This window comes from Hordeum vulgare, chromosome 7H (assembly GCF_904849725.1).
Source record: "Hordeum vulgare subsp. vulgare chromosome 7H, MorexV3_pseudomolecules_assembly, whole genome shotgun sequence".
Classification (NCBI taxonomy): domain Eukaryota; kingdom Viridiplantae; phylum Streptophyta; class Magnoliopsida; order Poales; family Poaceae; genus Hordeum; species Hordeum vulgare.
This window is the reverse complement of record NC_058524.1, coordinates 573277857-573304752: the sequence shown is the minus strand read 5'-3', so window position 1 is coordinate 573304752 and position 26896 is coordinate 573277857. Positions and strand designations below refer to the sequence as shown.

General features: G+C 45.3%; 1 protein-coding gene and 1 pseudogene across 1 annotated transcript; one reads left to right on the top strand and one right to left on the bottom strand.

The window, feature by feature from the left end:
- On the top strand, window positions 1–23168 carry LOC123409338 (annotated as a pseudogene).
- A 156-nt stretch (window positions 23169–23324) lies between these two features.
- LOC123410381 (peroxidase 16-like) lies at window positions 23325–26594 on the bottom strand. Its single transcript, XM_045103321.1, has 4 exons — window positions 25909–26594; window positions 25623–25814; window positions 24379–24544; window positions 23325–24033 (listed from the first exon to the last, which is right to left on the bottom strand). The coding sequence occupies exons 1-4, from the start codon at window positions 26179–26181 to the stop codon at window positions 23621–23623; spliced, it is 1044 nt and encodes a 347-aa protein (XP_044959256.1). The 5' UTR covers window positions 26182–26594; the 3' UTR covers window positions 23325–23620.
- Between the last annotated feature and the right edge of the window lie 302 nt (window positions 26595–26896).

Genomic DNA, 26896 nt, shown 5'->3' with positions numbered 1-26896 from the left:
ATGGACGCACGGGTGAGTCTGATATTTCACGCAACAGCACTGATAAGTGTGATTCAAGCATGGGTCATGTTCATGCACCAGAGATTTGTTCGTCGTGTTGGGAGACCTTTGATCCTCTATGGTTCAATGTTTATTCGGGATCAGGAGAGGATCCAAAATCTGAACTACATCTACAACTGCAATGAAGTCGAGGCTCTGTGGATGCTTCGGATGAAAAGAGCGCCCTTTGCCAGGCTTGTCGAGACCTTCAGGATCAGGGCTCTGCTACAAGATAATATCAACACCTGTGTGGAAGAGCAAGTGGCAATGTTCCTCCATGTTGTTGGCCATAACCAGAGGTCCAGGGTCATTCACGACACGTTTAGGAGATCAATGGAGACCATCTTTGGGTACTTCAAGCAGGTGTTTTTTGCTGTTGGGCAGCTTAGAGGAGAGATGATCAAGAGACCATCTGACGGACTCCACCCAAGATTCGAGGAAGCCCAAGATGGTATCCATACTTTAAGATGAGCAATTACAATATACACTTTTCATGGCTTGATATGCTTGTATTGTTCAAGTTGAGCACTAACACAGGCTTGTGATGCCATTTTCAGGATTGCATTGGGGCAATAGATGGTATTCATGTCACTGCCAGAGTTCCTAGGTCACAGTCTCCAGCATACATGGGGAGGAAGCACTACACAAGCTAGAACGGGCTTGCTGCTGTTAACTTTGATCTGAAGTTCATATATGTGCTGGCTGGCTGGGAGGGGGTCAGCGCATGATGCTAACATTCTCAATGACAGCATGACTCGACCTGATGGTATCAACATCCCTGACGACAAGTTCTACCTTGGAGATGCTCGCTATGCATGTCGGTCGGGTGTTCTTCGACCCTTTAGGAAAACCAGATACCTGTTGGGGAACGTCGCATGGGAAACAAAAAATTTCCTACGCGCACGAAGACCTATCATGGTGATGTCCATCTACGAGACGGGATTTCCGATCTACGTACCCTTGTAGATCGCATAGTAGAAGCGTTAGTGAACGCGGTTGATGTAGTGGAATGTCCTCACATCCCTCGATCCGCCCCGCGAACCGTCCCACGAACCGTCCCGCGATCCGTCCCACGATCTACTCCGATCTAGTGCCGAACGGACGGCACCTCCGCGTTCAGCACACGTACAGCTCGACGATGATCTCGGCCTTCTTGATCCAGCAAGAGAGACGGAGAGGTAGATGAGTTCTCTGGCAGCGTGACGGAGAGGTATGTGGTCGGGCTGCCGTGGCAAAGTTGTCTCAAATCATCCCTAATACCTCAGTATATATAGGAGGGAGGGAGGGGAGGAGGCAGCCTCAAACCCTCAAGGTTTGTCCGAAATTTGAGGTGGAGGAGTCCTACTCTAATCCTACTTGGAGTAGGATTCCACCTTCCCACTTGGAAACTCTTTCCACCTTGTGTTTTTCCCTTCTCAAACCTTATGGGCCTTAGTGGGAACTTATTCCAGCCCACTAGGGGCTGGTTTATCTCTTCCCATAGCCCATGAGACCCCTTGGGGCGTGACACCCCTCTCGATGGTCCCCGTCACCCCTCCCGGCACTCCTGGTACACTACCGATGAGCCCGAAACTTTTCCGGTAATGCCCGAAAACTTTCCGGTAACCAAATGAGGTCATCCTATATATCAATATTCGTTTCCGGACCATTCCGGAAACCCTCGTGACGTCTTGATCTCATCCGGGACTCCGAACAACATTCGGTAACCAACCATATAACTCAAATACGCATAAAACAACGTCGAACCTTAAGTGTGCAGACCCTGCGGGTTCGAGAACTATGTAGACATGACCCGAGTGACTCCTCGGTCAATATCCAATAGCCGGACCTGGATGCCCATATTGGATCCTACATGTTCTACGAAGATCTTATCGTTTGAACCTCAGTGTCAAGGATTCATATAATCCCGTATGTCATTCCCTTTGTCCTTCGGTATGTTACTTGCCCGAGATTCGATCGTCGGTATCCGCATACCTATTTCAATCTCGTTTACCGGCAAGTCTCTTTACTCGTTCCGTAATACAAGATCCCGTGACTTACACTAAGTCACATTGCTTGCAAGGCTTGTGTGTGATGTTGTATTACCGAGTGGGCCCCGAGATACCTCTCCGTCACACGGAGTGACAAATCCCAGTCTCGATCCATACTAAATCAACGAACACCTTCGGAGATACTTGTAGAGCATCTTTATAGTCACCCAGTTACGTTGCGACGTTTGATACACATAAAGCATTCCTCCGGTGTCCGTGAGTTATATGATCTCATGGTCATACGAACAAATACTTGACACGCAGAAAACAGTAGCAACAAAATGACACGATCAACATGCTACGTCTATTAGTTTGGGTCTAGTCCATCACATGATTCTCCTAATGATGTGATCCCGTTATCAAGTGACAACACTTGCCTATGGTCAGGAAACCTTGACCAACTTTGATCAACGAGCTAGTCAACTAGAGGCTTACTAGGGACAGTGTTTTGTCTATGTATCCACACATGCACTGTGTTTCCAATCAATACAATTATAGCATGGATAATAAACAATTATCATGAACAAAGAAATATAATAATAACTAAAAATCTTTGAACATCTCAGAAATTCTATAGTGCTCCCACTCACTTCTTTGGAAACCGTCGAGGAAACAATGTTTTGACATCCTACGTCCAATATTTCATAAATAATGCATCAACAACTAACATAATTCTAACAGACCTTTAGCATCGCTACGAGTGAGAAAGTCTCATCATAGTCAACTGTTTGATCTTGTCGAAAACATCTTTGCAACAAGTCGAGATTTTCTTAATAGTGACTTATCACCATCATCGTCTGTCTTCTTTTAAAGATCCATTTTTACTCAATAGTCCTATGACCATCAAGTAGTTCTTCCAAAGTCTACACTTTGTTTTCATACATGGATCCTCTCTCGGATTTCATGGCTTCCAGCCATTTGTCGGAATCTGGGCCCACCATCGCTTTCTCCATAACTCGTAGGTTCACTCTTGCTCAACAACATGACCTCCAAGATAGGGTTACCGTACCACTCTGTAGTAGTACGTGACCTTGTCAACCTACGAGGCTTGTAGTAACTTGATCCGATGCTTCATGATCACCATCATCAGCTTCCACTTCAATTGGTGTAGGCGCCACAGGAACAACTTCCTGCGCCCTGCTACACAATGGTTGAAGTGATGGTTCAATAACCTCATCAAGTTTTACTACCCTCCCACTCAATTCTTTCGAGAGAAACCTTTCCTCGAGAAAGGATCCGTTTCTAAAAACAAACACTTTGCTTTTGGATCTGAGATAGGAGATGTACCCCCAACTGTTTTGGATATCCTATGAAGATGCATTTATCCGCTTTGGGTTCGAGCTTATCAGACTGAAACTTTTTCACATAAGTGTCGAAGCCCCAAACTTTCAAGAAACGATAGTTTAGATTTCTCTAAACCTCAGTCTATATTGTGTCATCTCAACGGAAATATGCGGTGCCCTATTTAAAGTGAATGCGGTTGTCTTTAATGCATAACCCATAAATGATAATGGTAATTCGATAAGAGACATCATAGTATGCACTATACCAAATAGTGTGTGGCTATGACGTCCAGACACATCATCACACTATGATGTTCGAGGTGGCATGAACTGCGAAACAATTTCCACATTGTCTTAACTGTGTACCAAAACTCGTAACTCAGATATTCATTTCTATGATCACATCGTAGACCGTTTATCCTCTTGTTACGACGAACTTCACTCCGAAACAGAATTGAACTTTTCAATATTTCAGACTTGTGATTCATTAAGTAAATACTCTTGCATCTACTCAAATCGTCATTGAAGTAAGAACATAATGATATCCACTGCGTGCCTCAGCACCCATTGGACTGCATACATCAAAATGTATCACTTCCAACAAGTTACTATCTTGTTTCATCTTAATGAAAATAAGGCCTTGCTCATGTGGTATAATTTGCATGTCACTAGTAATTCAAAATCAAGTGAGTATAAAGATCCATCAGCATGGAGCCTCTTCATGCAATTTATACTAACATGACTCAAGCGGCAGTGCCAGAAGTAAGTGGTACTATCATCATTACCTCGTCTCTTTTGGCACCAATATTATGAACATGTGTAACACTACGATCGAGATTCAATAAACCACTGAAGGTGATTATTCAAGCAAATAGAGTAACCATTATTCTCTTTAAATGAATAATCATATTGCAATAAACACGATCCAATCATATTCATGCTTAACGCAAGCACCAAATAACAATTATTTCGGTTTAACACCAATCCCGATGGTAGAGGGAACGTGCGACGTTTTGATCATATCAATCTTGGAAACACTTCCAACACGTATCGTCACCTCGCCTTTAGCTAGTCTCCGTTTACGCCGTAGCTATCATTTCGTGTTACTAATCACTTAGCAACCGAACCGGTATCCAATACCCTCATGCTACTAGGAGTACTAGTAAAGTACACATCAACATCATGTATATCAAAATATACTTCTTTTGACTTTTGCCAGCCTTCTTATCTACCAAGTATCTAGAGTTGCTCCGCCTCAGTGACTGTTCCCCTCATTACAGAAGCACTTAGTCTCGGGTTTGGGTTTAATCTTGGGTCTCTTCATTAGTGCAGCAACTGTTTTGTCGTTTCACGAAGTATCCCTTCTAGCCCTTGCCTTTCTTGAAACTTAGTGGTTTTACAAACCATCAACTATTGATGCTCCTTCTTGATTTCTACTTTCGCAGTGTCAAACATCGTGAATCGCTCAAGGATCATTGTATCTATCCTTGATATGTTATAGTTCATCACGAAGCTCTCACAGCTTGGTGGCAGTGACTTTGGAGAACCATCACTATCTCATCTGAAAGATTAACTCCCACTTGATTCAAGTGATTGTCGTACTCACACAATCTGAGCACACGCTCAACGATTGAGCTTTTCTACTTTACTTTGTGGACAAAGAATCTTGTTGGAGGTCTCATACCTCTTAACAAGGGCACAAGCATGAAATCACAATTTCATCTCTTTAGAACATCACTTATGTTCCGTGACGTTTTAAAACGTTTTCGGCGCCTTGCTTCTAAGCCATCAAGTATTTTGCACTGAACTATCGTGTAGTCATCAGAAACGTGTATGTCGGATGTTCACAGCATCCACAGACGACGCTCGAGGTGCAGCACACCGAGTGGTGCATTAAGGACATAAGCCTTCTCCGTAGAAACGAGGACAATCCTCGGTTTTACAGACTTAGTCTGCAAAATTAGCTACTATCAACTTTCAACTAAATTTTCTCTAGGAACATATAAAAACAGTAGAGCTATAGCGCAAGCTACATCGTAATTCGCAAAGACCATTAGACTATGTTCATGACAATTAGTTCAATTAATCATATTACTTAAGAACTCCCACTCAAAAAGTACATCTCTCTAGTCATTTGAGTGGTACATGATCCAAATCCACTATCTCAAGTCCGATCATCACGTGAGTCGAGAATAGTTTTAGTGGTAAGCATCTCTATGCTAATCATATCAACTATACGATTCATGCTCGACCTTTCGGTCTCATGTGTTCCCAGGCCATGTCTGCACATGCTAGGCTCGTCAAGCTTAACCCGAGTGTTCTGCGTGTGCAACTGTTTTGCACCCGTTGTATGTGAACGTTGAGTCTATCACACCCGATCATCACGTGGTGTCTCGAAACGAAGAACTGTCGCAACGATGCACAGTCGGGGAGAACACAATTTCGTCTTGAAATTTTAGTGAGAGATCACCTCATAATTCTACCGTCGTTCTAAGCAAGATAAGGTGCAAAAAGGATTAACATCACATGCAATTCATAAGTGACATGATATGGCCATCATCACGTGCTTCTTGATCTCCATCACCAAAGCACCGGCACGATCTTCTTGTCACCGGCGTCACACCATGATCTCCATCAACGTGTCGCCATCGGGGTTGTCGTGCTACTCATGCTATTACTACTAAAGCTACAACCTAGCAAAATAGTAAACGCATCTGCAAGCACAAACGTTAGTTTAAAGACAACCCTATGGCTCCTGTCGGTTGTCGTACCATCGACGTGCAAGTCGATATTATCTATTACAACATGATCATCTCATACATCCAATATGTCCGATCACATCGTTGGCCATATCACATCACAAGCATACCCTGCAAAAACAAGTTAGACGTCCTCTAATTTTGTCGTTGCATGTTTTACGTGGTGACCATGGGTATCTAGTAGGATCGCATCTTACTTACGCAAACACCACAACGGAGATATATGAGTTGCTATTTAACCTCATCCAAGGACCTCCTCGGTCAAATCCGATTCAACTAAAGTTGGAGAAACTGACACCCGCCAGTCATCTTTGAGCAACGGAGTTACTCGTAGCGATGAAACCAGTCTCTCGTAAGCATACGAGTAATGTCGGTCCGAGCTGTTTCGATCCAACAATACCGCGGAATCAAGAAAAGACTAAGGAGGGCAGCAAAACGCACATCACCGCCCACAAAAACTTTTGTGTTCTACTCGAGAAGACATCTACGCATGAACCTAGCTCATGATGCCACTGTTGGGGAACGTCGCATGGGAAACAAAAATTTTCCTACGCGCACGAAGACCTATCATGGTGATGTCCATCTACGAGAGGGGATGTGTGATCTACGTACCCTTGTAGACCGTACAGTAGAAGCGTTAGTGAACGCGGTTGATGTAGTGGAACGTCCTGACGTCCCTCGATCCGCCCCGTGAACCGTCCCACGATCAGTCCCACGATCTAGTGCCGAACGGACGGCACCTCCGCGTTCAGCACACGTACAGCTCGATGATGATCTCGGCCTTCTTGATCTAGCAAGAGAGACGGAGAGGTAGATGAGTTCTCCGGCAGCGTGACGGCGCTCCAGAGGTTGGTGATGATCTTATTTCAGCAGGGCTCCGCCCGAGCTCCGTAGAAACGCGATCTAGAGGTGAAACCGTGGAGATATGTGGTCGGGCTGCCGTGGCAAAGTTGTCTCAAATCAGCCCTAAAACCTCCATATATATAGGGGGAGGAGGGGGGAGCCTTGCCTTGGGGTCCAAGGACTCCCAAGGGGGTCGGCCGAACCTAAGGGGGAAACCCTCCCCTTCCAAACCGAGTCGAACTAGGTTTGGAAGGAGGAGTCCTTCCCCCTTTCCCCACCTCCTCTTTTTTTTCTCTTTGATTTTTCTTCCTATGGCGCATAGGGCTCTCTTGGTCTGTCCCACCAGCCCACTAAGGGCTGGTGCGCCACCCCCAATGCCTATGGGCTTCCCCGGGGTGGGTTGTCCCCCCCCCCCCCCCGGTGAACTCCCGGAACCCATTCGTCATTCCCGGTACATTCCCGGTAACTCCAAAAACCTTCCGGTAATGAAATGAGGTCATCCTATATATCAATCTTCGTTTCCGGACCATTCCGGAAACCCTCGTGACATCCGTGATCTCATCCGGGACTCCAAACAACATTCGGTAACCAACCATATAACTCAAATACGCATAAAACAACGTCGAACCTTAAGTGTGCAGACCCTGCGGGTTCGAGAACTATGTAGACATGACCCGAGAGACTCCTCGGTCAATATCCAATAGCGGGACCTGGACGCCCATATTGGATCCTACATATTCTACGAAGATCTTATCGTTTGAACCTCAGTGCCAAGGATTCATATAATCCCGTATGTCATTCCCTTTGTCCTTCGGTATGTTACTTGCCCGAGATTCGATCGTCAGTATCCGCATACCTATTTCAATCTCGTTTACCGGCAAGTCTCTTTACTCGTTCTGTAACACAAGATCCAGCAACTTACACTAAGTCACATTGCTTGCAAGGCTTGTGTGTGATGTTGTATTACCGAGTGGGCCCCGAGATACCTCTCCGTCACACGGAGTGACAAATCCCAGTCTCGATCCATACTAACTCAACGAACACCTTCAGAGATACCTGCAGAGCATCTTTATAGTCACCCAGTTACGTTGCGACGTTTGATACACAAAAAGCATTCCTCCGGTGTCCGTGAGTTATATGATCTCATGGTCATAGGAACAAATACTTGACACGTAGAAAACAGTAGCAACAAAATGACACGATCAACATGCTACGTCTATTAGTTTGGGTCTAGTCCATCACATGATTCTCCTAATGATGTGATCCCGTTATCAAGTGACAACACTTGCCCATGGCCAGGAAACCTTGACCATCTTTGATCAACGAGCTAGTCAACTAGAGGCTTACTAGGGACAGTGTTTTGTCTATGTATCCACACAAGTATTGTGTTTCCAATCAATACAATTATAGCATGGATAATAAACGATTATCATGATCTAAGAAATATAATAATAACTAATTTATTATTGCCTCTAGGGCATATTTCCAACAGGAAGGTGGAATCCTACTCCAAGTAGAATTGAAGTAGGACTCCTCCACCTCCAATTTCGGCCAAACCTTGAGGGTTTGAGGCTGCCTCTTCCCTCCCCCTCCCTCCTATATATACTGAGGTATTAGGGCTGATTTGAGACAACTTTGCCACGGCAGCCCGACCACATACCTCCACGGTTTTTCCTCTAGACCGCGTTTCTGCGGAACTCGGGCAGAGCCCTGCTGAGATTAGATCACCACCAACCTCCGGAGCGCCGTCACACTATCGGAGAACTCATCTACCTCTCCGTCTCTCTTGCTGGATCAAGAAGGCCGATATCATCGTCGAGCTGTACGTGTGCTGAACGCGGAGGTGTCGTCCGTTCGGCACTAGATCGGAGCGGATCGTGGGACGGATCGCGAGATGGTTCATGGGACGGTTCGCGGGGCGGATCGATGGACGTGAGGACGTTCCACTACATCAACCACGTTCACTAACGCTTCTGCTGTGCGATCTACAAGGGTACGTAGATCGGAAATCCCTCTCATAGATGGACATCACCATGATAGGTCTTCGTGCGCGTAGGAAAATTTTTGTTTCCCATGGGACGTTCCCCAACAGTGGCATCATGAGCTAGGTTCATGCGTAGATGTAATCTCGAGTAGAACACAAAATTTTTTGTGGGCGGTGATGTGCGTTTTGCTGCCCTCCTTAGTCTTTTCTTGATTCTGCGGTATTGTTGGATCAAAGCGGCTCCGACCGACATTACTCGTACGCTTACGAGAGACTGGTTTCATCGTTACGAGTAACTCCGTTGCTCAAAGATGACCGGCGAGTGTCGGTTTCTCCAACTTTAGTTGAATCGGATTTGACCGAGGAGGTCCTTGGATGAGGTTAAATAGCAATTCATATATCTCCGTTGTGGTGTTTGCATAAGTAAGATGCGATCCTACTAGATACCCATGGTCACCACGTAAAACATGCAACAACAATTAGAGGACGTCTAACTTGTTTTTGCAGGGTATGCTTGTGATGTGATATGGCCAACGATGTGATGTGATATATTGGATGTATGAGATGATCATGTTGTAATAGTTAATATCGACTTGCACGTCGATGGTACGGCAACCGGCAGGAGCCATAGGGTTGTCTTTAAACTAACGTTTCTGCTTGCAGATGTGTTTACTATATTGCTAGGGCGTAGCCTTAGTAGTAATAGCATGAGTAGCACGACAACCCCGATGGCGACACGTTGATGGAGATCATGGTGTGACGCCGGTGACAAGAAGATCGTGCCGGTGCTTTGGTGATGGAGATCAAGAAGCACATGATGATGGCCATATCATGTCACTTTTGAATTGCATGTGATGGTAATCCTTTATGCACCTTATCTTGCTTAGAACGACGGTAGCATTATGAGGTGATCTCTCACTAAAATTTCAAGACGAAATTGTGTTCTCCCCGACTGTGCACCGTTGCGACAGTTCTTCGTTTCGAGACACCACGTGATGATCGGGTGTGATAGACTCAACGTTCACATACAACGGGTGCAAAACAGTTGCACACGCGGAACACTCGGGTTAAGCTTGACGAGCCTAGCATGTGCAGACATGGCCTCAGAACACATGAGACCGAAAGGTCAAGCATGAATCGTATAGTTCATATGATTAGCATAGAGATGCTTACCAGTGAAACTATTCTCGACTCACGTGATGATCGGACTTGAGATAGTGGATTTGGATCATGTACCACTCAAATGACTAGAGAGATGTACTTTTTGAGTGGGAGTTCTTAAGTCATATGATTAATTGAACTAATTGTCATGAATATAGTCTAATGGTCTTTGCGAATTACGATGTAGCTTGCGCTATAGCTCTACTGTTTTTATATGTTCCTAGAGAAAATTTAGTTGAAAGTTGATAGTAGCAAACTTTGCAGACTGAGTCTGTAAAGCCGAGTATTGTCCTCGTTGCTGCGCAGAAGGCTTATGTCCTTAATGCACCACTCGGTGTGCTGCACCTCGAGCGTCGTCTGTAGATGTTGTGAACATCCGACATACACGTTTCTTATGACTACACGATAGTTCAGTACAAAATACTTAATGGCTTAGAAGCAAGGCGCCGAAGACGTTTTGAAACGTCACGGAACATAAGAGATGATCTAAAGAGATGAAATTGTGACTTCATGCTTGTGCCCTTGTTAAGAGGTATGAGACCTCCGACAAGATTCTTTGTCCACGAAGTAAAGGAGAAAATCTCAATCGTTGAGCGTGTGCTCAGATTATCTGAGTACGACAATCGCTTGAATCAAGTGGGAGTTGATCTTCCAGAGAAGATAGTGATGGTTCTCCAAAGTTACTGCCACCAAGCTGTGAAAGCTTCGTGATGAACTATAACATATCAAGGATAGATACAATGATCCTTGAGCGATTCGCGATGTTTGACACTGCGAGAGTAGAAATCAAGAAGGAGCATCAATAGTTGATGGTTAGTAAAACCACTAAGTTTCGAGAAAGGCAATGGCTAGAAGGGATACTTCGAGAAACGGCAAAGCAGTTGCTGCATTAATTAAGAGACCCCAGATTAAACCCAAGCCCGGGACTAAGTGCTTCTGTTATGAGGGGAACGGTCACTGAGGCGGAGCAACTCTAGATACTTGGTAGATAAGAAGGTTGGAAAAAGTCGAAAGAAGTATATTTTATATACATGATGTTGATGTGTACTTTACTAGTACTCCTAGTAGCACGAGGGTATTGGATACCGGTTTGGTTGCTAAGTGATTAGTAACACGAAATGAAAGCTACGGCATAAACAGAGACTAGCTAAAGGCGAGGTGACGATACGTGTTGGAAGTGTTTCCAAGGTTGATATGATCAAACGTCGCATGCTCCCTCTACCATCGGGATTGGTGTTAAACCTAAATAATTGTTATTTGGTGCTTGCGTTAAGCATGAACATGATTGGATCATGTTTATTGCAATACGATTATTCATTTAAAGAGAATAATGGTTACTCTATTTGCTTGAATAATCACCTTCAATGGTTTATTGAATCTCGATCGTAGTGTTACACATGTTCACGATATTGGTGCCAAAAAGATACGAGGTAATGATGATAGTACCACTTACTTGTGGCACTGCCACTTGAGTCATGTTGGTATAAATTGCATGAAGAGGCTCCATGCTGATGGATCTTTATACTCACTTGATTTTGAATCACTAGTGACATGCAAATCATACCACATGAGCAAGGCCTTGTTTTCATTGAGATGAAACAAGATAGTAACTTGTTGGAAGTGATACATTTTGATGTATGCAGTCCAATGGGTGCTGAGGCACGTAGTGGATATCATTATGTTCTTACTTCAATGACGATTTGAGTAGATACAAGAGTATTTACTAAATGAATCACAAGTCTGAAATATTGAAAAGTTCAATTCTGTTTCAGAGTGAAGTTCGTCGTAACAAAAGGATAAACTGTCTACGATATGATCATACAAATGAATATCTAAGTTACGAGCTTTGGTACGCAGTTAAGACAATGTGGAAATTGTTTCGCAGTTCATGCCACCTGGAACATCATAGTGTGATGATGTGTGTGAACGTCATAGCCACGCACTATTTGGTATGGTGCATGCTATGATGTCTCTTATCGAATTACCACTATCGTTTATAGGTTATGCATTAGAGACAATCGCATTCACTTTAAATAGGGCACCGCGTATTTCCGTTGAGATGACACAGTATAGACTGAGGTTTAGAGAATCAAAATTGTTGTTTCTTGAAAGTTTGGGGCTTCAACACTTATGTGAAAAAGTTTCAGTCTGATAAGCTCGAACCCAAAGCGGATAAATGCATCTTCATAGGATATCCAAAACAGTTGGGTACATCTCCTATCTCAGAACCGAAAGCAAAGTGTTTGTTTCTAGAAACGGATCCTTTCGCGAGGAAAGGTTTCTCTCGAAAGAATTGAGTGGGAGGGTGGTAGAACTTGATGAGGTTATTGAACCATCACTTCAACCAGTGTGTAGCAGGGCGCAGGAAGTTGTTCCTATGGCGCCTACACCAATTGAAGTGAAAGCTGATGATGGTGATCATCGAGCATCGGATCAAGTTACTACAAGCCTCGTAGGTTGACAAGATCGCGTACTACTGTAGAGTGGTACGGTAACCCTGTCTTGGAGGTCATGTTGTTGAGGAACAGTGAACCTACGAGTTATGAAGAAAGCAATGGTGGGCCTGGATTCCGACAAATGGCTGGAGGCCATGAAATCCGAGAGAGGATCCATGTATGAAAACAAAGTGTAGACTTTGGAAGAACTACTTGATGGTCGTAGGACTATTGAGTAAAGATGGATCTTTAAAAGGAAGACAGACGATGATGGTGATAAGTCACTATTAAGAAAAGCTCGACTTGTCGCAAAGATGTTTCCGACATGATCAAACAGTTGACTATGGTGAGACTTTCTCATTCGTAGCGATGCTAAAAGTCTGTTAGAATTATGTTAGTACTTGTTGCATTATTTTTGAAATATTGCACATAGGATGTCAAAACATTGTTTCCTCGACGGTTTCCTTGAGCAAACATTGTATGAGATACAACCAGAAGGTTTTGTCGATCCTAAAGATACTAACAAGTATGCAAGCTCCAGCGATCCTTCAATGGACTGGTGCAAGCATCTCGGAGTTGGAATATACACTTTGATGAGATGATCAAAGATTTTGGGTTTGTACAAGGTTTATGAGAAACTTGTATTTCCAAAGAAGTGAGTGGGAGCACTATAGAATTTCTGATAAGTATATGTGGTTGACATATTGTGGATTAGAAGTAATGTAGAATTTTTGTAAAGCATACAAGGTTGTTTGAAAGGAGTTTTCAAAGGAATACCTGGATTGCGCTACTTGAACGTTGAGCATCAAAGATCTATGGAGATAGATCGAAAGCGCTTGATAGAAGTTTCAACAAGATACATGCCTTGACAAGTTTTTGAAGGAGTTCAAAATAGATCAGCAAAGAAGGAGTTCTTGGTTGCGTTGTGAGGTGTGAATTAGAGTAAGACTCAAAACCTGACCCCGGCAGAATAAAGAGAATAGACGAAGGTCGTCTTCTATGCCTTGGCCGTAGAATCTGAAGTATGCCATGCTGGGTACCGCACCTAATGTGTGCCTTGACTCAAAGTCTATTGAGAGGTACAGAGAGTGATCCATGATTGAATCACTAGCAGCGGTCAAAATTTATCCTTAGTAACTGATGGACTAAGGAATTTTTCTCGATTATGGAGGTGGTTAAAAAGTTCGTCGTAAAGGGTTACGTCGATGCAAGCTTTGACACTAATCCGAATAACTATGAGTAGTGAAACGGATTCGTATAGTAGAGTAGATATTTGGAGTATTTCCGAATAACACATAGTAGCAGCATCTATAAGATGACATAAAGATTTGTAAAGAACGCACGGATCTGAAAGTTTCAGAACCGTTGACTAAAACCTCTTTCACGAGCAAGACGTGATCAGACCCCATAACTATATGGGTGTTGGATTCGTTGGAATCACATGGTGATGTGAACTAGATTATTGACTCTAGTGCAAGTGGGAGACTGTTGGAAATATGCCCTAGAGGCAATAATAAATTAGGTATTATTATATTTCTTTGTTCATGATAATCGTTTATTATCCATGCTATAATTGTATTGATTGGAAACACAGTGCATGTGTGGATACATAGACAAAACACTGTCCCTAGTAGGCCTCTAGTTGACTAGCTCGTTGATCAAAGATGGTCAAGATTTCCTGACCATAGGCAAGTGTTGTCACTTGATAACGGGATCACATCATTAGCAGAATCATGTGATGGACTAGACCCAAACTAATAGACGTAGCATGTTGATCGTGTCATTTTGTTGCTACAGTTTTCTGCGTGTCAAGTATTTGTTCCTATGACCATGAGATCATATAACTGACGGACACCGGAGGAATGCTTTGTGTGTATCAAACGTCGCAACGTAACTTGGTGACTATAAAGATGCTCTACAGGTATCTCCGAAGGTGTTCGTTGAGTTAGTATGGATCGAGACTGGGATTTGTCACTCTGTGTGACGGAGAGGTATCTCGGGCCCACTCGGTAATACAACATCACACACAAGCCTTGCAAGCAATGTGACTTAGTGTAAGTTGCGGGATCTTGTATTACGGAATGAGTAAAGAGACTTGCCGGTAAACGAGATTGAAATAGGTATGCGGATACTGACGATCGAATCTCGGGCAAGTAACATACCGAAGGACAAAGGGAATGACATACAGGATTATATGAATCCTTGACACTGAGGTTCAACCGATAAGATCTTCGGAGAATATGTAGGATCCAATATGGGCATCCAGGTCCCGCTATTGGATATTGACCGAGGAGTCACTCGGGTCATGTCTACATAGTTCTCGAACCCGCAGGGTCTGCACACTTAAGGTTCAACGTTGTTTTATGCGTATTTGAGTTATATGGTTGGTTACCGAATGTTGTTCAGAGTCCCGGATGAGATCCAGGACGTCGCGAGGAGCTCCGGAATGGTCCGGAGGTAAAGATTTATATATAGGAAGTCCTGTTTTGGTCACCGAAAAAGTTCCGGGCTCATCGGTAGTGTACCAGGAGTGCCGGGAGGGGTGCCGGGGACCATCGGGAGGGGTGTCACGCCCCAAGGGGTCTCATGGGCTATGGGAAGAGATAAACCAGCCCCTATTGGGCTGGAATAAGTTTCCACTAAGGCCCATAAGGTTTGAGAAGGAAAAAACACAAGGTGGAAAGAGTTTCCAAGTGGGAAGGTGGAATCCTACTCCAAGTAGGATTGGAGTAGGACTCCTCCACCTCCAATTTCGGCCAAACCTTGAGGGTTTGAGGCTGCCTCTTCCCTCCCCCTCCCTCCTATATATACTGAGGTATTAGGGCTGATTTGAGACAACTTTGCCACGGCAGCCCGACCACATACCTCCACGGTTTTTCCTCTAGATCGCGTTTCTGCGGAGCTCGGGCAGAGCCCTGCTGAGATTAGATCACCACCAACCTCCGGAGCGCCGTCACGCTGTCGAAGAACTCATCTACCTCTCCGTCTCTCTTGCTGGATCAAGAAGGCCGAGATCATCGTCGAGCTGTACGTGTGCTGAACGCGGAGGTGCCGTCCGTTCGGCACTAGATCGGAGCGGATCGTGGGACGGATCGCGAGATGGTTCGTGGGACGGTTCGCGGGGCGGATCGATGGACGTGAGGACGTTCCACTACATCAACCACGTTCACTAACGCTTCTGTTGTGCGATCTACAAGGGTACGTAGATCGGAAATCCCTCTCGTAGATGGACATCACCATGATAGGTCTTCGTGCGCGTAGGAAATTTTTTGTTTCCCGTGCGACGTTCCCCAACAGGAACAGCTTCCTGCGCCCTTCTACACATTGGTTGAAGTGATGGTTCAATAACCTCATCAAGTTCTACCATCCTCCCACTCAATTCTTTCGAGAGAAACCTTTCCTCGAGAAAGGATCCGTTTCTAGAAACAAACACTTTGCTTTCAGATCTGAGATAGGAGATGTACCCAACTATTTTGGGTATCCTATGAAGATGCATTTATCCGCTTTGGGTTTGAGCTTATCAGACTGAAACTTTTTCACATAAGTGTCGAAGCCCCAAACTTTCAAGAAACGACAGTTTAGATTTCTCTAAACCTGAGTCTATACTGTGTCATCTCAACGGAAATACGCGGTGCCCTATTTAAAGTGAATGCGGTTGTCTCTAATGCATAACCCATAAACGATAGTGGTAATTCGATAAGAGACATCATAGCATGTACCATACCAAATAGTGCGTGGCTATGACGTTCAGACACATCATCACACTATGATGTTTCAGGTGGCATGAACTGCGAAACAATTTCCACATTGTCTTAACTGTGTGCCAAAAACTCGTAACTCAGATATCTCTCTAATAATAAAGAGGCTATCGCTTCCGTCGGAAAACCCACCGAGATGATTTTACAAAAAAGCCCTTACTATTTATATGACATTAAACTCGTAGTATATATTATGTTTTTTTAAATACTCATATCTTTTAAACCGTAACTCCAAATTTAACATATTATACATGGAATTTGATTAGAAAAATATGTAGAATTTAAATATGATATTATTTTATCTGTTAAACGTTTAATAAAAATACTATCTAGGGTGCAATCTTAATAAATAAGTCATTATTCGTCTTTCTTTCATACCGGTACTCATCCGGATTGGGGATGAACACGTCAACAAAATCAGGATTAAAGATGAAACTGAAGGTCACTTGACTGATTCTTTGTACGTATTAAATCTACATGCAAGCCGTGTTAAAATAGAAGACCTGTGAAATTTTGAACTGCATTTTTGTAGGATAAGACCATCTTTATTTGTATCGTAACTATAAATTCTCAAATTATAGACTTTTTTATAAATTAAGAGCGTGTGCCGTGTGGTATTTCTTTCTCCCATTGCAACGCATGGGCCCTTTTGCTAGTAATAATAAAGAGGCTATCACTTCCGTCGGAAAACCCACCGAGATGATTTTACAAAAAAGCCCTTACTGTTTATATGACATTAAACTCGTAGTATATATTAAATGTTTTTTAAAATACTCATATCTTATAAACCGTAACTCCAAATTTAACATATTATACATGGAATTGGATTAGAAAAATATGTAGAATGTAAATATGATATTATTTTATCTGTTAAACGTTTAATAAAAATACTATCTAGGGTGCAATCTTAATAAATAAGTCATTATTCGTCTTTCTTTCATACCGGTACTCATCCGGGTTGGGATGAACACGTCAACAAAATCAGGATTAGAGATGAAACTAAAGGTCACTTGACTGATTCTTTGTACGTATTAAATCTACATGCAAGCCGTGTTAAAATAGAAGACCTGTGAAATTTTAAACTGCATTTTATACGATAAGACAATCTTTATTTGTGTCGTAACTACAAATTCTCAGATTATAGACCATTTTTTATAAAATAAGAGCGTGTGGTATTTCTTTCTCCCGTTGCAACGCATGGGTCCTTTTGCTAGTTTATTTCTATGATCATATCGTAGACAGTTTATCCTCTTGTTACGAAGAACTTCACTCCGAAACAGAATTGAACTTTTCAATATTTCAGACTTGTGATTCATTAAGTAAATACTCGTGTATCTACTCAAATCATCATTGAAGTAAGAACATAATGATATCCACTGCGTGCCTCAGCACCCATTGGACTGCATACATCAAAATGTATCACTTCCAACAAGTTACTATCTTGTTTCATCTCAGTGAAAACAAGGCCTTGCTCATGTGGTATGATTTGCATGTCACTAGTGATTCAAAATCAAGTGAGTATAAAGATCCATCAGCATGGAGCCTCTTCATGCAACTTATACCAACATGACTCAATCGGCAGTGCCACAAGTAAGTGGTACTATCATCATTACCTCGCATCTTTTGGCATCAATATCATGAACATGTGTAACACTACGATCGATATTCAATAAACCATTGAAGGTGATTATTCAAGCAAATAGAGTAACCATTATTCTCTTTAAATGAATAATCGTATTGCAATAAACACGATCCAATGATGTTCATGCTTAACGCAAGCACCAAATAACAATTATTTAGGTTTAACACCAATCCCGATGGTAGAGGGAGCGTGCGACGTTTGATCATATCAACCTTGGAAACACTTCCAACAGGTATCGTCACCTCGCGTTTAGCTAGTCTCCGTTTATGTCATAGCTTTCATTTCGTGTTACTAATCACTTAGCAACCGAACCGGTATCCAATACCCTCGTGCTACTAGGAGTACTAGTAAAGTACACATCAACATCATATATATCAAATATACTTTTTTCGACTTTTGCCAGCCTTCTTATCTACCAAGTATCTAGCGTTGCTCCGCCTCAGTGACTGTTCCCCTCATTACAGAAGCACTTAGTCTCGGGTTTGGGTTTAATCTTGGGTCTCTTCATTAGTGCAGCAACTGTTTTGCCGTTTCACGAAGTATCCCTCCAAGCCCTTGCCTTTCTTGAAACTTAGTGGTTTTACAAACCATCAACTATTGATGCTCCTTCTTGATTTCTACTTTCGTAGTGTCAAACATCGCGAATCGTTCAAGGATCATTGTATCTATCCTTGATATGTTATAGTTCATCACGAAGCTCTCACGGCTTGGTGGCAGTGACTTTGGAGAACTATCACTATCTCATCTTGAAGATTAACTCCCACTTGATTCAAGCGATTGTCGTACTCAGACAATCTGAGCACACTCTCAACGATTGAGCTTTTCTCCTTTACTTTGTGGACAAAGAATATTGTTGGAGGTCTCGTACCTCTTAACAAGGGCACAAGCATGAAATCACAATTTCATCTCTTTAGAACATCACTTATGTTCCGTGACGTTTCAAAACGTCTTCGGCGCCTTGCTTCTAAGCCATTAAGTATTTTGCACTGAACTATCGTGTAGTCATCAGAAACGTGTATGTCGGATGTTCACAACATCTATAGACGACGCTCGAGGTGCAGCACACCGAGTGGTGCATTAAGGACATAAGCTTTATGCGCAGCAACGAGGACAATCCTCGGTTTTACAGACTCAGTCTGCAAAGTTTGCTACTATCAACTTTCAACTAAATTTTCTCTAGGAACATATAAAAACAGTAGAGCTATGGCGTAAGCTACATCGTAATTCGCAAAGACCATTAGACTATGTTCATGACAATTAGTTCAATTAATCATATTACTTAAGAACTCCCACTCAAAAAGTACATCTCTCTAGTCATTTGAGTGCTACATGATCCAAATCCACTATCTCAAGTCCGATCATCACGTGAGTCGAGAATAGTTTTAGTGGTAAGCATCTCTATGCTAATCGTATCAACTATACGATTCATGCTCGACCTTTCGGTCTCATGTGTTCCGAGGCCATGTCTGCACATGCTAGGCTCGTCATGCTTAACCCGAGTGTTCCGCGTGTGCAACTGTTTTCCACCCGTTGTATGTGAACGTTGAGTCTATCACACCCGATCATCACGTGGTGTCTCGAAACGAAGAACTGTCGCAACGGTGCACAGTCGGGGAGAACACAATTTCATCTTGAAATTTTAGTGAGAGATCACCTCATAATGCTACAGTCGTTCTAAGCAAGATAAGGTGCATAAAGGATTAACATCACATGCAATTCATAAGTGACATGATATGGCCATCATCATGTGCTTCTTGATCTCCATCACCAAAGCACCGGCACGATCTTCTTGTCACCGGCGCCACACCATGATCTCCATCAACGTGTCGCTATCGGGGTTGTCGTGCTACTCATGCTATTACTACTAAAGCTACATCCTAGCAAAATGGTAAACGCATCTGCAAGCACAAACGTTACTTTAAAGACAACCCTATGGCTCGTGCCGGTTGCCGTACCATCAACGTGCAAGTCGATATTATCTATTACAACATGATCATCTCATACATCCAATATATCACATCACATCGTTGGCCATATCACATCACAAGCATACCCTGCAAAAACAAGTTAGACGTCCTCTAATTTTGTTGTTGCATGTTTTATGTGGTGACCATGGGTATCTGGTAGGATCGCATCTTACTTACGCAAACACCACAACGGAGATATATGAATTGCTATTTAACCTTATACAAGGACCTCATCGGTCAAATCCGATTCAACTAAAGTTGGAGAAACTGACACTTGCCAGTCATCTTTGAGCAACGGGGTCACTCGTAGCGATGAAACCAGTCTCTCGTAAGCGTACGAGTAATGTCGGTCCAAGCCGCTTCAATCCAACAATACCGCGGAATCAAGAAAAGACTAAGGAGGGCAGCAAAACGCACATCACCGCCCACAAAAACTTTTGTGTTCTACTCGAGAAGACATCTACGCATGAACCTAGCTCTGATACCACTGTTGGCGAACGTCGCATGGGAAACAAAAAATTTCCTACGCGCACGAAGAACTATCATGGTGATGTCCATCTACGAGAGGGGATTTCCGATCTACGTACCCTTGTAGATCGCACAGCAGAAGTGTTAGTGAATGCGGTTGATGTAGTGGAACGTCCTCACGTCCCTCGATCCGCCCCTCGAACCGTCCCACGAACCGTCCCGCGATCCGTCCCACGATCTACTCTGATCTAGTGCCGAACGGACGGCACCTCCGCGTTCAGCACACGTACAGCTCGACGATGATCTCGGCCTTCTTGATCCAGAAAGAGAGACGGGGAGGTAGATGAGTTCTGTGGCAGCGTGACGGCGCTCCGGAGGTTGGTGGTGATCTAATCTGAGCAGGGCTCCGCCCGAGCTCCGGAGAAACGCGATCTAGAGGAAAAACCGTGGAGGTATGTGATCGGGCTGCCGTGGCAAAGTTGTCTCAAATCAGCCCTAATACCTCAGTATATATAGGAGGGAGGGAGGGGAGGAGGCAGCCTCAAACCCTCAAGGTTTGGCCGAAATTTGAGGTGGAGGAGTCCTACTCTAATCCTACTTGGAGTAGGATTCCACCTTCCCACTTGGAAACTCTTTCCACCTTGTGTTTTTCCCTTCTCAAACCTTATGGGCCTTAGTGGGAACTTATTCCAGCCCACTAGGGGCTGGTTTATCTCTTCCCATAGCCCATGAGACCCCTTGGGGCGTGACACCCCTCTCGATGGTCCCCGTCACCCCTCCCGGCACTCCCGGTACACTACCGATGAGCCCGAAACTTTTCCGGTAATGCCCGAAAACTTTCCGGTAACCAAATGAGGTCATCCTATATATCAATCTTCGTTTCCGGACCATTCCGAAAACCTTCGTGACGTCCGTGATCTCATCCGGGACTCCGAACAACATTCGGTAACCAACCATATAACTCAAATAGGCATAAAACAACGTCGAACCTTAAGTGTGCAGACCCTGCGGGTTCGAGAACTATATAGACATGACCCGAGTGACTCCTCGGTCAATATCCAATAGCGGGACCTGGATGCCCATATTGGATCCTACATATTCTACGAAGATCTTATCGTTTGAACCTCAGTGCCAAGGATTCATATAATCTCGTATGTCATTCCCTTTGTCCTTCGGTATGTTACTTGCCCGAGATTCGATCGTCGGTATCCGCATACCTATTTCAATCTCGTTTAGCGGCAAGTCTCTTTACTCGTTCCGTAATACAAGATCCCGTGAGTTACACTAAGTCACATTGCTTGCAAGGCTTGTGTGTGATGTTGTATTACCGAGTGGGCCCCGAGATACCTCTCCGTCACACGGAGTGACAAATCCCAGTCTCGATCTATACTAACTCAACGAACACCTTCGGAGATACCTGAAGAGCATCTTTATAGTCACCTAGTTACGTTGCGACGTTTGATACACACAAAGCATTTCTCCGGTGTCATTGAGTTATATGATCTCATGGTCATAGGAACAAATACTTGACACGCAAAAAACAGTAGCAACAAAATGACACGATCAACATGCTACGTCTATTAGTTTGGGTCTAGTCCATCACATGATTCTCCTAATGATGTGATCCCGTTATCAAGTGACAACACTTGCCTATGGTCAGGAAACCTTGACCATCTTTGATCAACGAGCTAGTCAACTAGAGGCTTACTAGGGACAGTGTTTTGTCTATGTATCCACACATGCACTGTGTTTCCAATCAATACAATTATAGCATGGATAATAAACGATTATCATGAACAAAGAAATATAATAATAACTAATTTATTATTGCCTGTAGGGCATATTTCCAACAATACCATCTCAACGAGTTCAGTGGTAGGAATTATCCTAGGACTGTATAGGAGTTGTTTAATCTCACACACTCCAGCCTTAGAGTAACTGTTGAGAGGGCATTTGGAGCTCTGAAGAATAGGTTTAAGATCCTGGATCACAAGCTATTCCACCCATACCCCACTCAGGTTTAGCTTGTTCTTGCTTGTTGCATTCTGCATAACTGGATCCTCAAGTGGGGCTTTGAAGAACACGTGCTTCAGGAGAAAGAGGTCGAGCCTGATCATGTTGTTAGCTCCGACCATGGTGTGAAGGCATTTGACAATGACGCTTGGAAGAACAAAAGGTTGAAATGGGCAGAGGCAATGTGGCTTAACATAGGTCAGTGCATGATTTGAAGAAGAAGAAGAAGAAGAAGAAGAAGAAGAAACAAAAGCACAAGAAGAGAAAGATGAAGAGGAAGATCTGATAGCAGCAACATCGATAAACTATCCCCAATTTAGCCAATGGATGTTAATAATTTGTTCTATCATTTGATAGTAGTTAGGATGAATTGTCATTTGTTTAACTAGCTGGCACTACATATTCAGATTGTGTGCGGTAAGCTCGCCACTAGTTAGAAGTGATGACAACAACTTATGCAGGTTGCAACCAAACACCATGTCATATGTGCGCCTAATGCAATGCAGGCAACCAAACCCGGGTCAAAAATGGTTGTCTCATGCAACTAAGATAAATGCAGACAACCAGACTATGTGCATCTGGGGTCTTTTTACCTGCATCCTCTCAAACCGGCGCTTAGAGCCAGGCTAGTCGGGCTAGACTCGATTGCCAATGTAACCAAACACACCCCATACTGTTGTTCCTTATCATTTCCTGGGTGTATTGAGGTGTACTTGGAGCCTTGGATGTTTGACTGCAAACATCACATGGTTCCTTGCAGCTGTTCACAGCTCACCTTGGCCGTAGTTATGAGAAACTTGGACCATCCATGCACGTTGCATCCTCTGTCACCAGCTGGCTGGAGCCACCATGCCATACAGTTCAGTGCACAGACCATTCAAGTTCACATACTAGTTAGTACATCCTCTGTACTGTACTACGTTCAGTACTAGTAAAATGTTCTTGCATCAAAGAATAACTTGATATTCATTCATAGTATGGGATATACCTGTTGATTAACCGGACCAAACCGTAACATTTACATCGACGCAACTTCGCCTCCTATCCCATGGCATCTACATGCTTTATTACATGGTGAAGAAAAGAATCGGGCTGGAACAAATCGGCTATGACAATATGATCGATCGACATGTGTGAGCATATGGAATTGATTGGCCCGTCCATCCATTTACGCTCTCTACTGAATGTACGTGTGATGCTACTACCATGGCAGCTGCAGCTACCATGATATATTGATATTAGTTGACCTTGGTGCAGACCCGCCGGATCTCGCCGTCGGAGCCGGCGGTCTTGACCCCGATGCGGCCGAGCTTGGCCATGGCGGCGACGAAGGCGTCGAAGAAGGCGGTCTGGTTGGCGGCGAAGTGGTTGACGGTGGCCCGGGAGCGGCGGTCGGCGAAGAGCACCTGGTCGGACGACAGCAGGCCCTTCTGCTGCTGCAGCGTCTGGTAGTAGCCGTTGTCGAACTTGAGCGGCGTGACGGCGTCGAGCATGGCGACGGTGGCCGGGCTGTAGTTGAGCGGGCACGTCCCCCGCATCTGCCGCAGGAAGGCCAGGTTCATCGGCGGGCTGTACTGCGGCCTCGCCCCCTTGAACGTGTACAGCCGCCTCACGAACTTGTCGCAGTGCGTCACCCCGATCGTGTGCCCCCCTGTAAACATTCGTTGCCTTTTCACGTCAGTAAACTGTAGTAGTAACTTTTCACGTCAGTAAGTGGTACGATTGGGGCATTGTCCTGGTGATAGGGATTGTAGTAGGGAAGTGATGAGCGCCCTCATGGCGCCGCTTCCAGCCATCCGGCTGGGCACTCTCGTTGGGTGGGCATGGGACTTGCTAACCACCGTTCCAACTAGAGTATCTGTCCATGTATGTATCTATGTTGAGCGGCTAATAATTCAGAGGGAATGTTTCGGCGTGATGCCTGTTGCCGGAGCGAGCGAGGGGATTATCAATCAATCAAGCAAGCAAGGAAGCAAACCGTACTGCTAGTACTGACCTGAGAGGGCGATCATGTCGGTCTGGGTGAGGCCGTTGACGGCGAAGAGCTTGTTGAGCTGGTCCAGCGTGAAGCCGGCGCCGGGGAGGCTGTGCTTCACCACGGCCCGCGTGCCCACCTTGCCGTCCAGCCGCCCCAGCTCCACCGGGTACGACGGCCCTCCCGCCTGCGAACAAGAATCGCCATTAATTTGCAGCACAAAACCAAACAGTCAGATTATTACAGCACAGTACGAGACCACGGCTCGCAATAATTGACGGGGTTAATTCCGCAGCAGCTCTGCCGCTGCCGCCACAGTGGTCATGCGTACTCCTACGTACGTACGCGGTTCATTTACGCGGCCAAACCGTGTGTACGCGCCACGCTTTTCTTCACGACGTGCGTGCGTGCCCTCTGGACTATGGAAGAAGACTGCTGCAGGGCTGCTACTGGATGGGATGGACTAATGAATAAATACGACAGCGGAGTTCCGACCAGCTTCGCTCCCACGGCCGGGACCACGACCCAAGTTTTAGCGCCAAAACATCCGAACTTTTCGGGCTTTTTACCCGAAACAATCTACAATCTAGTCGAACAACCGAGAATGTTGCAACCGATGCTAAGATCGATATAGCAAGTGGCATGTATGTATCGGTAGTTTTAATCCAGCGGTCGTACTACACTACTACTATAGCACTAATCTAGGAGTACTGGTGGTACTTAATCGAGTGGCTTGGAGTGTACTGTACGAGTAGTTGTTTGTTGGGCAGCGCCACTTACTCCGATGTTCGATCCTGGCTAGCTACTGTGTGCCGGTGGCCGGCCATGGTTTCGGCACCACCGAGGTTGCGGCGCGCGCACACAAAGTCCAGAGCGGGCATGGCGCGTGGGCGCGTACGTACGTGTTCCCGGCACAGGGGGAGGCATAATGGCGTCGTCACTGACATACAGCTAGGAGAGAGAGAGAGAGACAAGGCTCGTCGCTGCGGCTGCAGAGACAGAGAGCTCTGGAGCGCCAGTGCGCAGCCCCGTCGCCCATCATGGCTGTCCGCCGACGGGCAGGCGCGGCGCGGTTAGCACTAATATAAGACACGGAGAGCTCAATAGGCTAAGTGAGGGTTTAGGAGCACGCTCTGTTAATTGATGCCGCGCGTCGCCGTCGACCAGGGAAAGCGGCGGCACCCGAACGGCGCTCCGCCGCGCTTTTTCAGGCCGAAAGCGGCGGCGCGGGGAGAGAGAGGCTGGGTTTGCTGTGCGCGTCGTACCTGCTGGACGACGTCGCGGGTGGCGAGGGCGAGGATGTCGGCGCAGGAGACCTTGTTGGAGCAGCTGGCGTCGGCGTCGACGGCGGCCTTGGCGCGGGTGATGAGGTCCAGCGCGTCCGGCGACAGCGTCGTGTCCGCGCCCGCGCTGTGCTCGTCGCCCGGCCCGGAGATGAGCACCGACGCGTCGCACCCCTGCACGCGCCCATCACACCAACCATTCCATCAATCGACGCAGAGCAGCAGTCGAACACCACAGTCGTCGAAGAAGCAGCGACGGCGTACGTACCCTGACGAAGCAGTCGTGGAAGAAGAGGCGGAGGGTGCCGGGCGCGGCGTTGAAGGTCTCCTGCAGCTTCTGGGTGACGGCGCCGCGGACCAGCGCCTCCACGTTGGGGCAAGTCTTGGCGTAGTAGTTCTGGCTCAGCCCCGCCGCCGCTGCGACCTGCGGCGCCGCCGTCGCCAGCAGCAGCAGCAACACGCCGACGAGGACGCTCTGGCTCTGGCTCTGGCTCTGCTGCCGCCGCGGCCGCATCTGCAACCCCCTCGACCTCATTGCCATCCACTACAATAGGAGCTGCGTGTCTCCCTCCCTCCCTTGGACTCTTAACTATGGGTCTCCTTGCTTTGCTTATCCCTCTCTCCCTGGCTCCCTGCTCTGCCTGACCTTAATTGATGCTCGCACTTGCCGCTGCCCTCACACACTTACTATCTGTGTACTGCTAGCTAACACTCGGCGTGCCTTAAGTGGGGAGAGAGGCGGGCTTATATAGATGGGGAAGATGATGATATGATGAGATGAGATGAGCTGGGCTCGCCCCGCCGGCGAAGGAGCTCAGCTGGCTAGAGGAGTAGACTGGAGACGAGCGATGGAGTGTTACGAGCTGCAATGATGTGGACGAGGGAAGGAGTGAGAATATCAAGGCCCAGGCGTCGGCATGGGGACAAGCCCTGCTCGGCTCCGCGCTAAACAAAAGGCCAGCGCCAGCCAGCCAACGGCTGTGATCCTCTACTCCTCGCATTCATAAACATACGAGCGACCCAAATGTACGCATGCTTTATCGTATTTTATTGAATAATGATACATCTATAAAGGTTTAATTAAAGATTTTACGTATAAACTAATGTATAGAATTGTGATTGGTAATTGGGGATGAGAAGCATCATCCTCACCGAAAATCAGGGAAGAGAAGAATTAGTTTGGAAGGTTAAGTAAACCTTTGTAAGTCTTTGTAGGTCTAACATTATTGCATTTTATTCGTTTTAATTGGTTTGTT

What these genes read in the sequence shown, in the direction of transcription:
- LOC123410381 (XM_045103321.1), bottom strand. Translation starts at nt 26,181, where the DNA reads ATGGCAATGAGGTCGAGGGGGTTGCAGATGCGGCCGCGGCGGCAGCAG. An exon ending in TCCACGACTGCTTCGTCAGG is followed by an intron (nt 25,815 to 25,908) that starts GTACGTACGCCG and finishes GGGCGCGTGCAG; the next exon opens with GGGTGCGACGCGTCGGTGCT. An exon ending in CGACATGATCGCCCTCTCAG is followed by an intron (nt 24,034 to 24,378) that starts GTCAGTACTAGC and finishes GAATGTTTACAG; the next exon opens with GGGGGCACACGATCGGGGTG.